At 36.5% G+C, this 18,776-nt stretch overlaps 2 protein-coding genes across 4 annotated transcripts; both read right to left on the bottom strand.

Moving 5' to 3' along the window:
• Nucleotides 1–2,277: 2,277 nt before the first annotated feature.
• Nucleotides 2,278–3,858, bottom strand: LOC137949675 (aquaporin PIP1-1-like). 3 transcript variants are annotated; one of them, XM_068795804.1, is made up of 3 exons: nucleotides 3,585–3,858; nucleotides 2,872–3,167; nucleotides 2,278–2,621 (listed from the first exon to the last, which is right to left on the bottom strand). In XM_068795804.1, the coding sequence occupies exons 1-3, from the start codon at nucleotides 3,856–3,858 to the stop codon at nucleotides 2,406–2,408; spliced, it is 786 nt and encodes a 261-aa protein (XP_068651905.1). In that variant the 3' UTR covers nucleotides 2,278–2,405. The 3 variants fall into 3 exon arrangements, with proteins under 3 accessions (XP_068651905.1, XP_068651906.1, XP_068651907.1); XM_068795805.1 differs by having other exon boundaries at nucleotides 2,408–2,542; XM_068795806.1 differs by having other exon boundaries at nucleotides 2,494–2,580.
• A 245-nt stretch (nucleotides 3,859–4,103) lies between these two features.
• Nucleotides 4,104–7,094, bottom strand: LOC137949461 (protein neprosin-like). The gene is made up of 9 exons (XM_068795509.1): nucleotides 7,006–7,094; nucleotides 6,349–6,519; nucleotides 5,759–5,948; nucleotides 5,473–5,655; nucleotides 5,289–5,375; nucleotides 4,992–5,201; nucleotides 4,741–4,905; nucleotides 4,597–4,653; nucleotides 4,104–4,513 (listed from the first exon to the last, which is right to left on the bottom strand). Exons 1-9 carry the CDS (start codon nucleotides 7,092–7,094, stop codon nucleotides 4,106–4,108), a joined length of 1,560 nt encoding a protein of 519 aa, XP_068651610.1. The 3' UTR covers nucleotides 4,104–4,105.
• Nucleotides 7,095–18,776: the final 11,682 nt, after the last annotated feature.

The raw sequence follows: 18,776 nt of genomic DNA, 5'->3' as shown, positions 1-18,776 counted from the left end.
ACATCTCCGGCCTTGGTCTACTTCCATATGATGAAATTGAATGCATGAACCTTCAGAAAAAGTAACTAAAATATTTGAAAACGATAATAGGCAGCGTGCCTTTAGAAATTTCACCGTGGTCGTCGTCACCGGGGGCTTGTTCACAGACGCAAGGTATTACGCAATAAAAGCCCGTCGTTTGTGCTACATGTTGTTGTTGTTGTACAGGTCATGATCATTGGCTAGTGAAATCAGAGGAAGAAATCCTCAGCTGAGAAATCACCACTGTTAATTGGTGGAGCGAACACAATTCTGGTGGGAAATTTATTTCTGCATTAAATGGCAAGATAGAGCACGTGGTTCGTTTAATTTCTTCCCGGTGATCCGATTAACAGTAGCAATTCGCATCGGCCACGGATATGACGGGATTACTAAAATCTAAAATTACCTTTCACGGGACTAATCTCTTGTTGACAGGTGATCACTGGTTTTATAAATGGAATTTATCCACGGTCACGGAACCAATCTCATTATAAAACAAAAGTGATGTTTAAATAGAATTATATGAATAAAACAGTTCTTTATGAATGATTCAAACAGTAGTGAGACATGGATCATTGTCATGATAAACTGAGATCTTTATGAATGATTCAAACAGTAGTGAGACAGGGATCATTGTCATGATAAACTGAGTTCTTTATGAATAATAGTTTTACTGTTCATCTAAGGAAAACCAAATGGACATGGATAAAAGCAGGTTTTACACCTTTGCAGTCTCTCTCCAGCATCTTCCAATTTTCTCCTCTCTCAATCCAAGTCACATGGCAGTCTAGGGCCCTTCAGGATTGAATTGTCTCGTCATGAATTTTCACATATACGTGTGAGGACTATGAAGCATATATCGATTATATGAAATAAGTTATCCTAATATGCTTTTGATTATCCATGAATAGAGCTTAATAAATGATATCATTCTTAGTTTAACAAATCATTGAGCTAGTAGAAAAACTTGGCCTAATCATAATTAACCTTAGTTTTTAAGTTTCTTGGGTATGATATCTTCATATGAGGTTTGATCTTGCATATGTTGTTTAGCCTGAAAACTCAATCAAATTTATGAGATTTCTTGGGTATTGATCTGATGTCCTCAAATGATGTTTGATCTTGCATATGCTATTTATCGACTATCGGATAAAAGCATATTAACTTACTATAAAATCTCTATATCAAATACTCTGGAATCCTTAATTATGTCAATTAGTGAAAGTTATTTGAGGTAAGGGTGTAAATGGGTAATGGAGGAAACATGTAATGGGTATTCTATTATCCACTCTATTTACGATACGTTTGTTTTGTTACTCATCTCACCCCGAATGAATAACTGGTTACTTTGTGTATGATTAACTAAACGTATATATAAATAGATAATTTAAATTTATTTTATTTTAAAACTACATAAACATGTTAATAAACTAGTTGAAAATAATTAAAATTAAACTACAACATCACATAAGATTTATATAAATATAATAAATTATTTTAAAACATCAAAACTATTAAAACTTATTAAAAATAGTTTACTATTCTCTAGTCTCTTCCTTCTTCTAGGTTGCATACATATTCTATAGAATCGAAAAATACATTATCTATATCTATTTTGTTAATAAACTGGGTGATAGGTAATTGGGTAAATTAACCCGAATTCATAAACGGAAAAAAAATTCTTTTATATTTTTTAAATTAACGAGTAAATAGGTTAATTGGGTAATAAGGTAAAATTGTTATCCCTAATTACAGATTTGGTAGAAGGATTTTATCATTATTGGGTGTTGTAATGCATTTTAGGAGTTCTAATATTGTAGTGGTACAGGTACCACTATCAGTTTTCTATTTGATCAATTTTTATGAACTAATCAACCTTATATTTGTGAAGGAACCAATAATTGTCGATTATAATAATGTACTCACTAGATGAAAGAAATTACTAGAAGGGTTTAAAAGACCCCTTAGTCAAGAGTTATGTTCATAATTTGATAGTGCTTGTTTGTTTTTTAAAGATCTTATAGAGGAGATCTAATAGTTTTACCGTTCGTCTAAGGAAAACCAAATGGACATGAATAAAACCAGGTTTTGGTCTCAAGATCTTTATCAAGATACCTTTAATAAACACACTGAAGTTACATGCCAAAAGTCCCCCTCAAGTTGGTGCATGTAGACCTTTGATGCCCAACTTGTCATGTAAGTTGTAAAAGTTCTTGTTACATACCACTTTTTGTCAGCAAATCCCAACAGGGTGGGTTTCACAAGTACACCTTTTTCTGTTTCAGCAAATCCCAACTTATCTAGATACATTGCCTGCTAGATTCCAACTTATCTAGATACTTTACTTGCTAGATTCCAAATGAAAATAAACCCTACCAATTACTTCAAACAACAAATGACATACTCATACGGATACAGACATAAAAGTTCATTCTTCCTCTTTGATTTCTTACTCTTAGTCTTCGATTTCTTCCTCCCGTTATCCATCGTCGATCCATATCACCATCGTCGTTGTTGTTGCCTGCCGCCAACGTCATAAATATTAATTTATCACTATCGCTGCCATCGTCATAAATATTAATCGTCACTAATTGTTGTTGCTGCGTAAACATTCAAAGATTATTATCGAATGATTCAACAACTAGAGTTCTCCATAGAGGAGAAGTAAAATCTAATCTAAGTAGCTTGGAAAAACTATCAAGAACATAGAATAGGATTCAAGAATTAGTCAGCAGAGATGGCATATTATCAGAACAAGAAACCTTTTGAAAGAGCAGTAAACAAATTCAACATTTGTAGAACCCAGATCACTATAAAGGAAGAAAATTCGGTTTTTTAACTAATACTTACAGGAACATGAGAATCCCTGGCGTTTCTCTTGGCATCGGTGGCAGAGAAGACAGTGTAAACAAGAACAAAGGTTCCCACAATCTCAGCACCAAGCCCATCACCTTTGGTGTAGCCATGGGCAACCACGTAGGCACCACCACCAGAAACCTCGTAAGGACTCTTTCCAAAGCCCTTGACAACTCCAGCACCACAGATTGCACCCAAGCATTGGATCACAATGTAGTAGAGGGCCCTGGTGAGGGAAAGCTTTCTGGCCAGGAAAAGCCCAAAGGTAACAGCAGGGTTGATGTGTCCACCTGAAAGTAAGACAACTCAGAAGCATGAGATTCAAAATCAGAAAACCAAAACGTTCCCATAGTAGTCATCTTGATCAATCCAATCCGGTACAAAATTATGAGGACAGAAACAAACAACAAAAGGAAAACTTTGAAAGGGCCTAAGTTTGTAGGAAAACTGATACAGAAGAACAGCAAATATATTTAACAGATTTTAAGCCATATAGCAGAAAAAAATAGCAGAATATAAAAGAAAAAAGACAGAAAGGACAAAGTTCTTCTCAGAAAGACACAAAAAACAGGAGAATTCTAGTTGGTTGGCAGAGAAATCGTCTCAACATTCAAAAGAAGAAAACAGAAAATAAAGAGAATTTTTTTTTTAAATTTATTCTGAAGTAGAGAAAGAAAAAATCTGAAAAGAAAAAAACAATTTTTTACCTGAGATCCCAGCTGTGCAGTAGACCAAGGCAAAGATCATACCACCAAAGGCCCAAGCAATCCCCTGAATACCCACCGATGCACACTTGTTGGGAGCTCTGTTAACCCCCTTCACGGTCAAGATTGTGATGTAGAGAAACAGGAAGGTAGCTATGAACTCTGCAATTCTAGATCTCCAGAAAGACCATGACTTGAGTTCCCCTGGCTCAAACAAAGGAGCTGGTGGAGGCTCCTTGAGGAAAAATGGATGCAATTGAAAACTCTCTACAACCATTAGAGCTCAATTGAAGGATGAAGTTGATGACAGAAAAACTTAAAAAGCGGAATAAAAACCACCCCAAAAAAGAGCCGTAAGGTGTTAAATCGGAAAGGGAAGAAAATTATTGGGGATGTCGGTCACGATCGCCGATTTTCGACGACACGAGTTGGTGACAGGCGATCAGAAACCAAAGAAAAGAAAAGAAAGAAGCATGAGATTAGGTTACTTGAAAGGCTGAAAGAGAGCAAAGGAGTAGAAGGTGCTATCGATCTCGATTCTCGTCTTTGTGCTGCGTTCCCTTGGCGTTGTAGGGAAGATAATCCACTCCTATATGGTAGAAGAATCTACCACTCCCCATTGGCGGAAAAGTCACTCCTTGCTGAACATAAGAATCAGTTTCTCCTCCCCAATCGATCCTATTTGCATCTTTAGCTAGAGAGTTGAAAAGGCTATTTGGCCAGTACCCAACTGGTACATAACCGTTACTGTCTTCGTACCCGAACCACCAATCTCCAGAGGTGTCATCCTTATACACGGAAATGGTGATTTCCTCTTGAGTTCCACCATAAGTAGAGACCTTAGACAATATCATTCCAGGAGTTATTTTTGGGTCTACTTGGATGAACCCACACCTAGTGTTATAGCAGCTTCCGTTTCCGTAATTATTCCCCTGCCAGACCATAGAGACATTAGTTGATGGTAACAGTGAATGATCTTTAGTGAAAGATTAATGGAAGCTTTTCTACAACTTACTGTAAAGAAAATGAAGAGTCGAGTTTCAGTGCTGCCTCCGTGAAATGCTGGATATACCTGCAGTAAAGATAATCCACTCCTATATGATAGAAAAAGCTAAATTTCCATGAACTGATCGAGTAGATTAGAACACTTGTTACTTACATGCCATCCGGCTTCTATAGTGTTAAGTACAGGGCCACTATTGACGACCCATAACTGGGCTAGACTGAATACTTCGTGGTTTTTGGCATTAATCACTGGCTTCCATACGTTTATTGTCACCCGAGTTCCATAGTAGGGGCCACCTAGTGTTCTCTTCACTGCATACTGAATGACACAAATGAAACGTAACAATTATTTGTGCAAACAATATATCTAAAGAACAAATTCGGAGTTGTTTATAGAATACTTGCCAGATGTTTTCCTTTTCTTGCTTGGTAGCCACTTCGTCCATACTTGCTGTTGTAGTTCTCCACTGAACCAAATTTTAACAAGTCCTCCATGTGGACTCTTGTCATTGGAACTGTTCCCAGTGGGCAACCCTCGTCGTCTTTTTCTGTCATCATGCTAATGTAGGATGAAGGCCTGAGCTTCTTCATAGGTGGAAATGAAGGAGGTTCGAGCTGTAACACGAATTCATTTATCGAAACTCCTGTACCAGAGAGTATCAGAAACCTAAGCAAATTAAAAGCAAAAGGAAAAATTCGCACCTGCACTGTGTGGTTTCTGAGTAAAGGATGATCCAGAGATGGTTGTTTGTTTATATCAACACAATCGAAAACATCTCCGGCCTTGGTCTACTTCCATATGATGAAATTGAATGCATTAACCTTCAGAAAAAGTAACTAAAATATTTGAAAACGATAATAGGCAGCGTGCGTTTAGAAATTTCACCGTGATCGTCGTCACCGGGGGCTTGTTCACAGACGCAAGGTATTGCTTCATCCGCACATACTCTTCCACAGATACATCAAAATCATCACAGAAGCCGTGGGAAACGAAAGCTAAGATGAGCAACAACGTGAATAAACTGATATTCATCAGACGATCCATGGCTACGGAGTCTCCGTGTAGTTCCTACAAGTATCAGAGTATTGATTCTGTAAGAAAATAACTAGGAAGAAACTTTTCGGCTTTCTGCATTGCATAAACAAAACATCAAACTAAAAAGATAAACGACCTGTGGATTACTACTACAACTTCTTGCTATGAACACTGGATTACAAGGTAGCCTCTTTATAGGAGTCGGACGCTTAATTCCTCCATATTTTCTTGGTGGAGGGAAATTTATTTCTGCATTAAATGGTCCGTTTAATTTATTCCCGGCGATCAGCCATGGATAGGATGGGATTACTAAAATCCAAAAATACCTTTCACGTGACTAGTGATAGGCTTTCCAATATATACAAGGGTGGGGTATTAAACAGAAGTGGAACTAAAAAATCTTAGTTGTGTATGTAATTAGGTAATTTTACTTATTTATCATTTTACCATTTCATAAAATAAAATAGAATAAGATAATACCTATTGTTTATCGATAACGTAAGGGTATTCTTGTAATTTTATATACTTAGGAAGATGTTGTTATTTATTTTATTGTATAATTTTTTACTACCTTCATATATTATAAATATGTTCTTATTTTTTAAAATTTTCAAGAATTTTATATATTATTAATTATTTATTTACCCGTTTACTTGAATGATAATCAAAAGCATATTAGAATTAACTTATTTCATATATTTGGTATATGCTTCATAGACCTCATACCTATATGTGGGATTGGCCCACGTATGACATTCATGACCAGACAATTCAATCCTCAGAGGACAAATAACCTCGGCCCTATGACAGCATATGTGACAAGGAAAGCAACGAAAGGGCACCCTCACCAAACCGCCTAGTCCTCCTCTTGCTTGCCACGTGTAGACTGTGATGGTCCTACTTCAGCAAAGACATTTTACCCACGTGTAGATTGCCATGTGGCTAAGTTTGAGAGAGGAGAAATTGGGAAGAATATGGAAAGAGATTGCAAAGGTGTTTGGTGGGTAGCAGTGAATGGTAAAATCTTTCCACACTAAAAAATCTTAGTTGTGTATGTAATTAGGTAATTTTACTTATTTATCGTTTTACTATTTATTAAAATAAAATGGAATGAGATAATACCTATTGTTTACTTGTTTACCCATTTATGGATAATATAAGGGTATTCTTGTAATTTTATATAATTAGGAGGATGTTGTTATTTATTTTATTATATAATTTTTTACTACCTTCATATATTATAAATTTGTTCTTATTATTTAAAAATTTTCAAGAATTTTATATATTATTATTATTTATTTACCCGTTTACTTGAATGATAATCAAAAGCATATTAGAATAACTTATTTCATATAATTGGTATATGATTCATAGACCTCATACCTATATGTGGGAGTGGCCCACTTATGACATTCATGACCAGACAATTCAATCCTCAGGGGACAAATAACCTCTGGGCCCTTTGACAGCATGTGTGACAAGGAAAACAACGAAAGGGCACCCTCACCAAAACCGCCTAATCCTTATCTTGGTTGCCACATGTAGACTGTGATTGTCCTACGTCACCAAAGACATTTACCCACGTGTAGATTACCATGTGACTTGGATTGAGAGAGGAGAAATTGGGAAGAATATGGAAAGAGACTGCAAAAGTGTTTGGTGGGTAGATAATAATGAGAAAGGATTATCTAAAATTAATTAAGTATAAGAATAATGCTAAGAGATGATGGATTAATTTATGTGAAGATGATTTTTATTATATTTTAGGCTTTGAAATATCATAAAATTGAGGTGTCAGTTGTCACAGTAATTATAAAACTCAAAATAGCAGTATTGTGGTGATTGATGTATAAGAATTTTGTGTATGTGGTAAAAAGTAAATAGTTTGATGTAAGTAACCAAAGGCATAACGTCAAGATGGACAAGTACATTAGGGTTCATTTAGATCTGTTCAAATCACGGGTCACCAATCAAAGAAGATTATCACATGTTGTTGCAGGAACTTGAAAGAGAGTAGAAACCCTTTGTCATATTGTTGGCCTTTAGATCCCTCTAAAGGTGTGCCAGAAATGTAAAACTATGCAAGTTAGTGACAAGAACAACTGATAATGAAGTTTCTCTGCTCAACAACCTCATTAATGAGTTGCAGCATTTAGACAGGAACAACTACTTCTCCTACTAGAAATCTTGCTTTCATCAGCTTACTTCCAAGTTAAAGAATTCCATGACAGTTTCTTTCTAGTAACAGTGAAGAACAATTATCATCTGGCAATGAGTGTGATCTTGCCGTTCATCAATCTTTGAAGAGGGGTTTTCTTCTATCTAAAATATTTCAATAATTATGGCTTCAATCGCTTAATATGCCAAGAAGAAGATTGGACGATCATATTAGGTACCAAAGAGTAAGTACCCATTTATTTTAATATAAACTTTCGACAAGCTATTACACAACGCCATCTGCTTATTACATATCACTACTTGTAGTACTAGTAGTAGTAGTAGTAGTAGATGACATAGGTAGATGATTAGGGTTCGTGATTCAGTGCCGCCATGGAAGTTCAGATCAACAAGTGCCTTCAGGTCCTCCAAAATAGAAGTGTAGAGCAATATTGGCAACATAAGCCATGTTGTATCCTAACTGATAGCATTCTGGTGTTGGCGTTGTATCCTAACTTATGCGCCAATGGGGAGTGGTAGATTCAATTCTGAAGGCTATAAAAAGGCAGCTTATATGAGTAATATGAAGGTGAAAGACAGTTGCATGCAGTTCGCAGATGCTCCAAGTAATCTTATTCCAATTACACCAACGCCACAATTGTATCAGTTAGGATCGGCTGATGTTGCCACGATTGACCCACACTTCTATTTTGGAGGACCTGGGGGCACTTGTTGAACTGCACTTCCATGGCGGCACTGAATCATGAACCCTAATCATCTAGTAGTAGTAGTAGTAGTGATCTGGAATTAGCAGATGGCGTTGTATAATAGGCTCATGGTTGGGGTTTGTCGACAATTTATATTAAAATAAATGGGTACTTACTCTTTGGTACCTAATATGATCTTCCAATCTTCTTCTTGGCATATCAAGCGATTGAAGCCATAGTTATTGAAATATTTTAGATAGTCGAAACCCCATTTCACCACATTAAGACCTGAATCATTGCCAGATGGTGATGGATGGTGCGGTCGTTGGTAATTGTTCTGCACAGCTACTACAAAGAAATTGTCATGTAATTTTTTTAACTTGGAAGTAAGTAAACGGATTAAAATACGATTTTTAGTAGTAGAAGCAGTTGTTCCTATTTGGATACTATAGCTCATAAATAGGACAACTGAGCAGAGAAACTTCATTATCAGCGTGATTGAATTGATGTCAGCATTGCTTTATAGTACAGTTCAGCCCAATATGACGAAGGATTTCTACTCTATATCAAGTTTCTGCAAGTTGTGATAAACTTCTTTGAGATCAAATGACCATGAATGGGTGGAGCTCAAGGATTAACATAGGCAAAGTGATGAAATATTCATATTCAGTCTTCTTCATTTTCTTTATCGTAAGTCTGAAAAAAGTTGCTATACTCGTCTTAAAAAGGGTGTTCTCGTGATCGGTTACCCTCTCCAATGATGCAAACAAACAATTACAGGTCTGGATGACCTTAATTAACCCATCTAAAGTCAGTATGATGTCATATGCTAAAAAGACAATCTAGTCTTACAAAGGGGAGGAGGATGAAGCTCTGCCCCTCGCATCTTTCGCCAGTATGGGCAAGAGACGTGCCCCCCCCCCCCCCCCCCCCCCCCCCCCCCTTTGTACATTATATTGGTGGGGGTCCACAACAAAAAAACATCTATTTTTTTCTACACAAAATTGCCAAGAAAATTATAATTTTACCACTAAAACTATTCTTGTAATTTTTTTTTTTGAGAACTTTTTTCCGTAATAACCCATTGACAAAAGGTAATTATGATCAAAACTAATTTTTCTGTCACTAAATAAACATGCTGAACAAGATTATGCAAGATATCAATAACCGCCTTGTTATCACAGAATAAATTCATCTCATGGTTTGGGGCAAAACCAATTTTGGTTAATAGTTTCAGAAGCCAGAGAAGCTCAAGAAGACCCTTAACCATCCCACGAAACTTGGCTTCAACACTTGATAATGCTGCCACCTTTTGGTTCTTACTTCTCCATGTAACTAGGTTCCCTCCAACAAATATAAAATAGACTAAAGTGGATCTTTTATCTGAGATATTCCTTGCCCAGTCAGTATCTATATAACCTTCTACCCTTAGGTGGTTGTTTCTTGAGAATATAAGTCCTTTCCCGGGGGAGGACTTTAGGTATCGAAGAATTTGACTCACAACATTCATATGATCATCACTTGGATAATGCATGAATTGGATTACTACACTTACTGCATAGGTGATGTCAGATTGTGTATGGGAGAGATAAATAAGTTTCCTAACCAACCTCTAGTACCTTCCTTTATCTGTTGGCACTTGGTTTGGGTATTCTCCAAGCTTATGATTTTGGATTATTGGGGCATTTGCAGGCTTACACTCCAGTAGTCCAACTTCAGATAATAAATATAGGATATATTTTCATTGGAAAAGGAGTATGCCTTACTTAGATCTAGCAACTTCTATTTCCAGAAAATATTTGAGTCTTCCTAGATTTTTATCTGAAATTCCGTTGCTAGTTGTTCTTGAAGTCTTGCTATTTCTTTTGGGTCATATCTTGTAAAGATCACATCATCTACATAAACTATTAAAGTTGTTACCTTTCCCTATTGATGTTTTAAGAATAACGTATGATCTAAGTTACTTTGTTGAAAACCATATTTCCTCATTGCCAAACTCAATCGCTCAAACCATGCTCTAGCAGATTGCTACAAGCCATACAATGTTCGTTGTAGCATACACACCACCCTCGCATCCCAATTTGCCATATATCCCGGAGGAAAATCTATGTAGATTTCTTCTTTAAGATCTCTACGGAGAAAAGTATTTTTAACATCAAGCTAGTGTAATGGCCAATCAAGGTTAGCTACAAGAGATAGCAATACCCTAACAATACTTAATTTTTCCACTGGTGAGAACGTCTTTTGATAGTTTATGCCATATGTTTGCGTGTATCCTTTTGCTACTAGGATGTCACATCATTAAATGACAAAAAAACCCACAGTTTAAAATATAACATGGCTAACCACATCATCATCCATGTAATACCTTTTATCATTGATTTAAAATATTTATAAATTTAATTTTTTTTGAAAATATGTGGCGCGAGATGACATGGCATGATGAGGTGTTAATATATTTAATGACGTGGTATCTTACATGGGTAATGACGGGCCATGACGGTGACATGGCAGTTGACATGTCAATCGACTCACCAAGTGGTGATGTGCTATGATGATGTAGCAATGCGTAATTGGTCAAAACCTACGTATCACCTTTGATTGTATACATGTATAGTTGACTGGTCAAAGTTGGGTATTTTTCTAAATAAGTTCAAATGGTCGCCATTTATTTAATTAAGTTTTAAAAATTGGGTAAAAACCTAAAAATCTCTAAAATAAATGGGTACTTACTCTTGGTACCAAATATGATCTTCCAATCTTCTTCTTGGCATATCAAGCGATTGCAGCCATAGTTACTGAAATATTTTAGATAGTAGAAAACCCCTAATATTAAGCCATTGATAATTGTTCTTCACTGCTACTACAAAGAAACTGTTATGGAATTCTTTAACTTGGAAGAAAACTGATGAAAACAAGATTTTTAGTAGCCGAAGCAGTTGTTCCTGTTTGGATACTACAGGTCATTAATGGGGCCGTTGAGCGGAGAAACTTCATTATCAGTTGTTCCTGTCTCTGATTTGCATAGTTTTACATTGCAACATACCTCTAGAGGGATCTAAAGACCAACAATATGACTAAGCATTTCTACTCTATTTCAAGTTTCAACAACTTGTGATAATCTTCTTTGAGATAAAGTGACAAAAATATTCAGTCTTCTTCATTTGCTTATCATAAGTTTCATAAAAGCTTCTATACTCGTCTTTAAACAGGTTGTTCTTCTTCAATGATGCAAACAAACAATTACAGACCAAGAAGCTCCCATAACACTAAGCAGCTTTATCCTGGTAGATGAAAATCTGGAATGATTTTTATGTCATAAAAAACAACTTGATTAGTGACCGATGAATTGAACAGGTCTGAATGAACCCTAATTTACCAGGTTTGGCCGCCTATAGATCCATCTAAAGTCATTATGATGTCATAACCTAAAAAAACAATCTAGTCTTGACATGTCAATGCAAAATGGTCATTGGTGCACCATGTGCAAGACTTGTTGATGCTAATGAACCACTTATCCATCTTGACGATGTCATAACCTAAAAAAACAATCTAGTCTTGACATGTCAATGCAAAATGGTCATTGGTGCACCATGTGCAAGACTTGTTGATGCTAATGAACCACGTATCCATCTTGACGTTATGCCTTTGGTTACTTAAATTAAACTATTTACTTCTTAGCACATAAACAAAGTTCTTATACAAGTAGCACAACTCTATTATCTCAGTCACCATCACATACTATCCATTCACCACAATACCACCATTTTGAGTTCTTTTATGTGCTTCGTGCTGCTTAGTATTGATTCTTGTATCGTTGGTCATGTAGTTTGAGTAAATACGATGGCTGATGGGGCCAAAACCAATGATATAAATATAAATGTGTCTATTAAGATGACCTTGGTATTGGGTCTATAAATATCAATGTGTCTATAGGATGGCTGCTCATATGTTTTGTGTGAAAAATTAATATTTAATCCTTCCAAAATCTAGGATCCCCTTCATAATTTTGATTGGGCCAGTTGAATATGGTTTCCACACCATCCAAGAATATTAAGCAAAAAATTAATGTTTCATTATCAATATACGCTTCAATGATGGAGCCTTCAAGACAAGTCTTTTTTCATACTGTATTTTTCAACCTGTGTAGAAGACTATTTGAATCAAATAAGTTAGGACAAATATGACAAACATAAGACACATGCAATTCTATGATAAAGAACCGCTAAGTATCTCTGAATTGGGTACATCCACCAATATTGCACTAAACCATACATCAATACATCTTGTGAAGGTGAATTGCTAGAAGCACTATAACATCATAGAATGCAGGTGGATAACATTTTCCAATTGATATAATATCATAACGCTCTGTAGCATGCTCAAGTCATCAACCCTTAGCGTCTTCAGACACTGCTCCTTAAAAATTTATCCTAACTGAATGATAAGAGTCATCACATTATTTGGTAGACAATAAGCATGCAATAGGAGGCTATGTCAATGTCAACCTATAGTTCGGTCAATCCTCTTTTATTATATCAATTAGTTCATTGGTTATGCTCATGTTATGTTCATATTATTTAATTCTTTTTCATCTAAACTATTAATTATTTATCTTTATAAATTTATGTTATGTTAAATAAGTGTAGTGTGCTCATGTCATAATCATCATTCTAATTTCATTATGAGCCTAATTATTAGTTGTTTATGTTTATGAGTGTATCATGTGCATGTGTATGCTCATGTTCTTTTGTCTTAATTATATATTTCTTATGTTTATCGATGAATATTATACATGTTATAATCACTTTAAGCACAAATTATGAATAATTTTAAGTCTTAGCTGAGCATGATTTCCTATGGATCTATACTCATTGCTATCATTATAAAATAGACACATAATCCTTCTTCACACAATCCATACAATGGTCTCATCCTACCACCCCTGGCTCCACAAAAAGATCCTCTTGCGTATTTACCATTCCACAACACTCTAATTATAATTCAATTTAATAAAAATATTTTGTATAAAATAAATAAATAAATAAAATTAAAGAAAAATAAAGCATTGCATAGCATGTTGAATATAATTCAATTTGATAAAAACATTCAGCATCAAAGAGACATAAAATTGAAATTAAACACTAAACTACATTAAAGTACTCTAATTACTCAAATCTCTCTCTCTCTCTCTCTCTCTCTCTCTCTCTCTCTCTCTCTCTCTCTCTCTCTCTCTCTCTCTCTCTCTCTCTCTCCCCTCTGTCCCCCCTCCCCTCCCCTCTCTCTCGGCTTGAACCACCCGAGTGTTTGTGTTAAAAAATATCTCTTTCCTAGAAGGAAGGGGAGGCCGCCACCCTTCCCTCCCCTTCTTTGTGTTGACAATGGAAGAGCCCCACCTCCCAAGGTCTCCTCCCTTTTTTATGCCCATATCGAGCAACGAGTGAGGGAATCATATGACCCAGTCATGACCAGGTTGGATCAGATGTTTCATGAATTGAATCAAACAAAATGACTTGGCCAACTAGAATTTGACCATGTTTCGGTCTCATGTGTTATTGAGTCAAACATAAGGCATAGTCCAATTCAACCAGTTCAACTAGGCGGTCTAGTGTGGTTTTTTTAATGTCGAACTCTACCTATGGTGGAGTAGATCAAGAGGAAATAGATATTACTTTATATTGGATAAGTAAAATTCCTAACATGCCTAGGTTCACTATAAAAGTAGATAAACAATGCTGATAAGCTATTTTAATGCGTGAAGGAGGAAATCACTAGAAATTGGCTGCCATCGTAAATTCCCTAGAAAATAAAGCAAATTTGGTCAATTAAAAAATGGTCTGCTACACTTATCTCGACTTACCAATGAAGTAGATTTTGAAACTAATCTTGATCCAATACAAAAAGGAAACAACAAGCCTGCTTTCCTTTATTTTCTCACTTGTTCAGCAACAATGGAAAAGTTTGTGTTTAAAACTCATTCATTTACTACATTGATTATATGAAGTAGCTTAATGATGCAAAACAACACAAGATATTTAGGTAATATTCAAATAGGTTTTACTTTAATGAAATCATTTACAATAAGCACCAAGTCGTTACTAGTTTCTCATATGCAAAATTTTGTAAACTGTGTCAGCTAGACAATTAGGGACCTAGAAGTTGTTGCCACACCAAGTGTGGTTTTTCCCAATTTGGGATTCCTATGCTAAGAAATTCTACTTTTTGAGGAGCCCACGAGAGAATATTCTTTAATGTGTGTCACCCACAATTCAAGATCTATCCCAATTCAATAGTTGGGTGTAATCTCCTTATGCATGAATAAGTAGCTTTCTAGTAATCTTATTCTTATACATAGATACGTAGTTTTTCAATCTTTCACTATATGTTTTAGTGTGGAAGGTAGACTCTGAATTAAACTTTCAAAAAGGCACATCATGTTTGTTGATTTTTTTTGCTTCTTAGAAGTTAAGATTGTGGAATTTAGGATCTCATGAAAGGAACTTTTGATCAACGAGGAAGAAGAAGAAGAAGAGAGAAGGAGAGGAGAAGAAGAAAGACGTGGAAGGAGAGAGTTTGGATTAAGGGAAAAAAGGTTTGCGTCAAAGTGAAAATGAGGGCTGGACAAATTTGTGGAAAGAGAGGAGAGTGCTTCAATGCTTTACCTCTTAGCCAATGCCTTTATATATAGTCTTTACAATGCCCTTAGGGCTACACTTGTTGAAATAAAAGACATAAAAATAATACATATTTACACCTCTATGCCATCTTTAAGGGAAGTATCATAATTCACACATGTGCAACTCCTTTGACGTGTGAGTTTCTTGCCTTGAGCTTGTTGGCTTGAGCCCATCTTCCAACACTCCCCCTCAAGCTGGAGGAGAAAAGACATAAAAAATACCCAACTTGCCACATATAAATGATAGGATTTTAGATGTAATGGGTTTAGTGAGAATATCAACTACTTGCTCTTGAGATGACACATGTTTGAGAGAGATTATTCCTGCTTGAAACTTCTCCTGTATAAAATGACAATCCACCTCAATATGTTTAGTTCTTTCATGAAAAACTGGATTTGAAGTAATATGAATGGTTGCTTGATTATCACAATGCAGATCTATGGACCCTTTTTTATAAAAACCTAGTTCGGTAAGAAAGGTCCTAACCCATGAAAGTTCACTAACGGTATGGGCCGTAGCTCTGTATTCGGCTTCGACGCTAGATCTTGCAACCATATTTTGCTTCTTAATTTTCCATGTAACAGGAGAGAAGGTCTCCTCATAATCTATCTCATAGCACTACGTATAGCCCTTAACAACGAGTCGAGCTTTAAGATGAGTAACCGATCCATCAGAATTATGTTTTACCGAAAAAACCCATCTACAACCAACCGGTCTTTTATATTTCGGTAGTGATGTTAAGGACCAGGTTTGATTTTCGTATAAGGCGTGCATTTCTTCATCCATAGCCGCCTTTCATCTTGGATGCCTCAGAGCCTCCTGATACGACTGTGTAATTGAAGTACAAGAAAGATACGCAAGGAACTGAAAACACTCGGAAGACAAGCGATGGTGAGACATAAAATTTGAGATAGGATGTGAAGTAGTACAAGAACGACGTTCCTTTTTTAAAGCAACAGGCCGAGTATCAAATTCAGGCCCATACATAGGAGAAGAAGGACTTATCTCTGGTGGATCCGACAATTCCACAGGTGAAGGTACGGTCGGTGCATCAGGGGATGGGTTAACTTCAAGATTAAAGGCACAAGTGAACACGGAGTAGTAGAAGGATAAGTCCATCCTATAGGAGCAACATGGGAGGAGTAGAAGGAGATGTCCTCAAAGAAAGTCACATCCCTAGAGATAAACATCCCCCGAACGGTAGGATTGTAACAGACGTAACCTTTCTGGGTGCGAGAGTACCCCAAAAAAATGCACCTCATAGACCGATGATCAAGTTTATTTTTATGTGGGGATGTAACATGAACAAAACACGTACATCCAAACACTTTCAAAGGAAGAGAAAAAGAATCTTCACCATTAAATAACATAGAGTAAGGAGTTTTATGATGAAGGACTGATGAAGGTAACCTATTAATAAGAAATCATGTTGTAAGTATAGTAGGAGGCCAATAGAAATAGGGTACCTTCATGGAGTAGAGGAGGCCTCGAGCAACTTCAAGAAGATGACGATTCTTTCTTTCAGCAACACCATTTTGTTGAGGAGTATAGGCACATGATGTTTGATGAATAAGCCCAATACTCTCACAAAATGATTTGAATTCATGAGACATGTATTCCTTAGCATTATCAGATCTAAGGATTTGAATTTTCTTCCCAAATTCTGTCAAGACCATAACATGAAAATTTTTAAACAAAGGAAGAATTTCTGAACGCTCTTTAAATAAATATAACCAAGTCACTCGAGTAAAATCATCAATAAAAATGACAAAATATTTAACTTGGGAAATATTTGAGACACATAACGGTCCCCATACATCATAATGTATTAGCTCAAAAGGAGCAATAGTTGTAGTTGTAAGACGAGGAGAATATGTACTCCTAATATGTTTACTTAATTGACAAACCTCACAACTGAAATTAGAAAGCTCTTTTAAGGACGGAAGCAAACAACGAAGTGAAGAGGTATATAGATGACCAAGTCGGTTGTGCCAAAGTTGGGCCTCGGATGAAGTGGATGATAATGCAACTAATGGTGGAAGAGTGAAGTAGTACAAACCCCCTTTTTCAAGGCCGCCACTAATCACCTGCTTCGTAGTGAGATCCTAAAATATACAAGAAGACGGTGAGAAGGTGATAGAGCAATTTAAATGTTTGGTTAATTGACTAACCGAGAGCAAATTTAAATGAAATTGAGGGACAAACAAAACATCTTGAAGGGGAATAGATGAGGTAAGAGATGAGGAACCTTTGCCAAGGACCTTGGTCTGGGTACCATTAGCAATAGTAATGAATTTATGAGGATAACAAGGAGACAAGGACTGCAACAAGTGTTTGTTACCTAATAGATGTTCGGAGGCCCCGGAGTCGATGATCCAAGAGGAAGATGAAGAAGAAGAAGAAAGCATACCTAAGGTAATAGTAGTGGCAGCAGTAGATGATGAGGGAATAGATGATTCCATGAAGGACTTCACTTTCTGAAATGCAACATAGTCTTCAGCAGTAAGAGTCACATTTTCGGAGGATGATTCAGCCTTATCTTCTTGTTTCTCAACGCTAACAGAGACTGGATTAGCCGTGGCCCAATCAGGTTTGCCATGAAGTTTCCAGTATGTTGCCACAAGGTGGTTCTAACCGCCATAGTAATTTCAAATTCGAGGCTTAGTACGGGAAGAATTCAGACCCGTTCTACCACCTCTATTTTCAGCCCCTCTCATAGTTCGACCCCCTCTCATATTTCTGCCCCGTCCTCAGTATGAGGAAGATGTACCCCGATTGTCGGAGAACATCGCCGATGGGGCATCAATAGGAGAAGGAGGGGATGGATCCGGTATCCGAAGTAATGTAGCACTAATGTCATCGAAGGATGGAAGAGCAGAAGAACTTAGAAGCTGAGTTTTGGCAACCTCAAGGTAAGGTTTAATATTCGATAAGCGAATGGCTGTTGTTAAAGCTTCTCGTTGTCATTCTTGGACGGCAATATCAGTGGAGTATGGCCGAGCTAGCTTCCATTCTTGGAGACGGCCTCGAAACCATGCTAAAAATTCTTGAATATTATCTCTATGTCTCGTATACAACATATTTTGTAAGACATCATATATTTTTTGTAATGAAGCAGTACTTGAGTGAAGCTTAGCACAAGTGTCCCATATATCCTTGGCGGTTTCCAAGTGGACCACATTGTTGGCCACATGCTCTTCCATGCTATTGATGAGCCAACTTATCACCATGTTATCATGCTTAACCCACTTGTGGTAGGTCTCATCTTCTTCATCAATCGGAGGAGAAAATTTAATAACGTGGCTTAAGAGGTCATGAGTAATAAGAACCCTCCGAACCGATTGTGACCAGCTCATGTAATTGGAGAGACCTCTAAGTGGAATTGTAGTAATACAGAGTATATCACTCTTATTACTATTGTGTCCACTCTCCATGATGAGGCAAATTAAATGTGGAGGTCAGGAAGGGGTCTTCTTCAAAGAACAATTACTCAATGTAATTTAAAGAACCTGTGGACAAAATCAGTCACCAAAAAAGAGAACAAGAACCAATTTTTTTCACGAGAGAAAGCACCAAATTATCAAAAAATTTGTGCCTTTAGCAAGTGAGAATA

This window comes from Aristolochia californica, unplaced genomic scaffold (genome assembly GCF_029961685.1).
Source record: "Aristolochia californica isolate CCGP_79_NKW_82.1479 unplaced genomic scaffold, dmAriCali1.0.hap1 SCAF_14, whole genome shotgun sequence".
In the NCBI taxonomy this organism is placed as follows: Eukaryota; Viridiplantae; Streptophyta; class Magnoliopsida; order Piperales; family Aristolochiaceae; genus Aristolochia; species Aristolochia californica.
Note: the sequence above shows the minus strand (reverse complement) of the source record. Positions and strands in the feature narration are given on the sequence as shown.

Coding starts and splice junctions, on each gene's coding strand:
- LOC137949675 (XM_068795804.1), bottom strand. CDS start 3,858: ATGGTTGTAGAGAGTTTTCAATTGCATCCATTTTTCCTCAAGGAGCCT. Junction 3,168..3,584: donor CTGCACAGCTGGGATCTCAG/GTAAAAAATTGT, acceptor TCTTACTTTCAG/GTGGACACATCAACCCTGCT. Junction 2,622..2,871: donor CCAGGGATTCTCATGTTCCT/GTAAGTATTAGT, acceptor ATGTTTACGCAG/CAACAACAATTAGTGACGAT.
- LOC137949461 (XM_068795509.1), bottom strand. CDS start 7,094: ATGCTGTCAAAGGGCCCAGAGGTTATTTGTCCCCTGAGGATTGAATTG. Junction 5,949..6,348: donor TGGGCCAATCCCACATATAG/GTATGAGGTCTA, acceptor GTCACGTGAAAG/GTATTTTTGGATTTTAGTAA. Junction 4,654..4,740: donor CTATAGAAGCCGGATGGCAT/GTAAGTAACAAG, acceptor TCTTTACTGCAG/GTATATCCAGCATTTCACGG.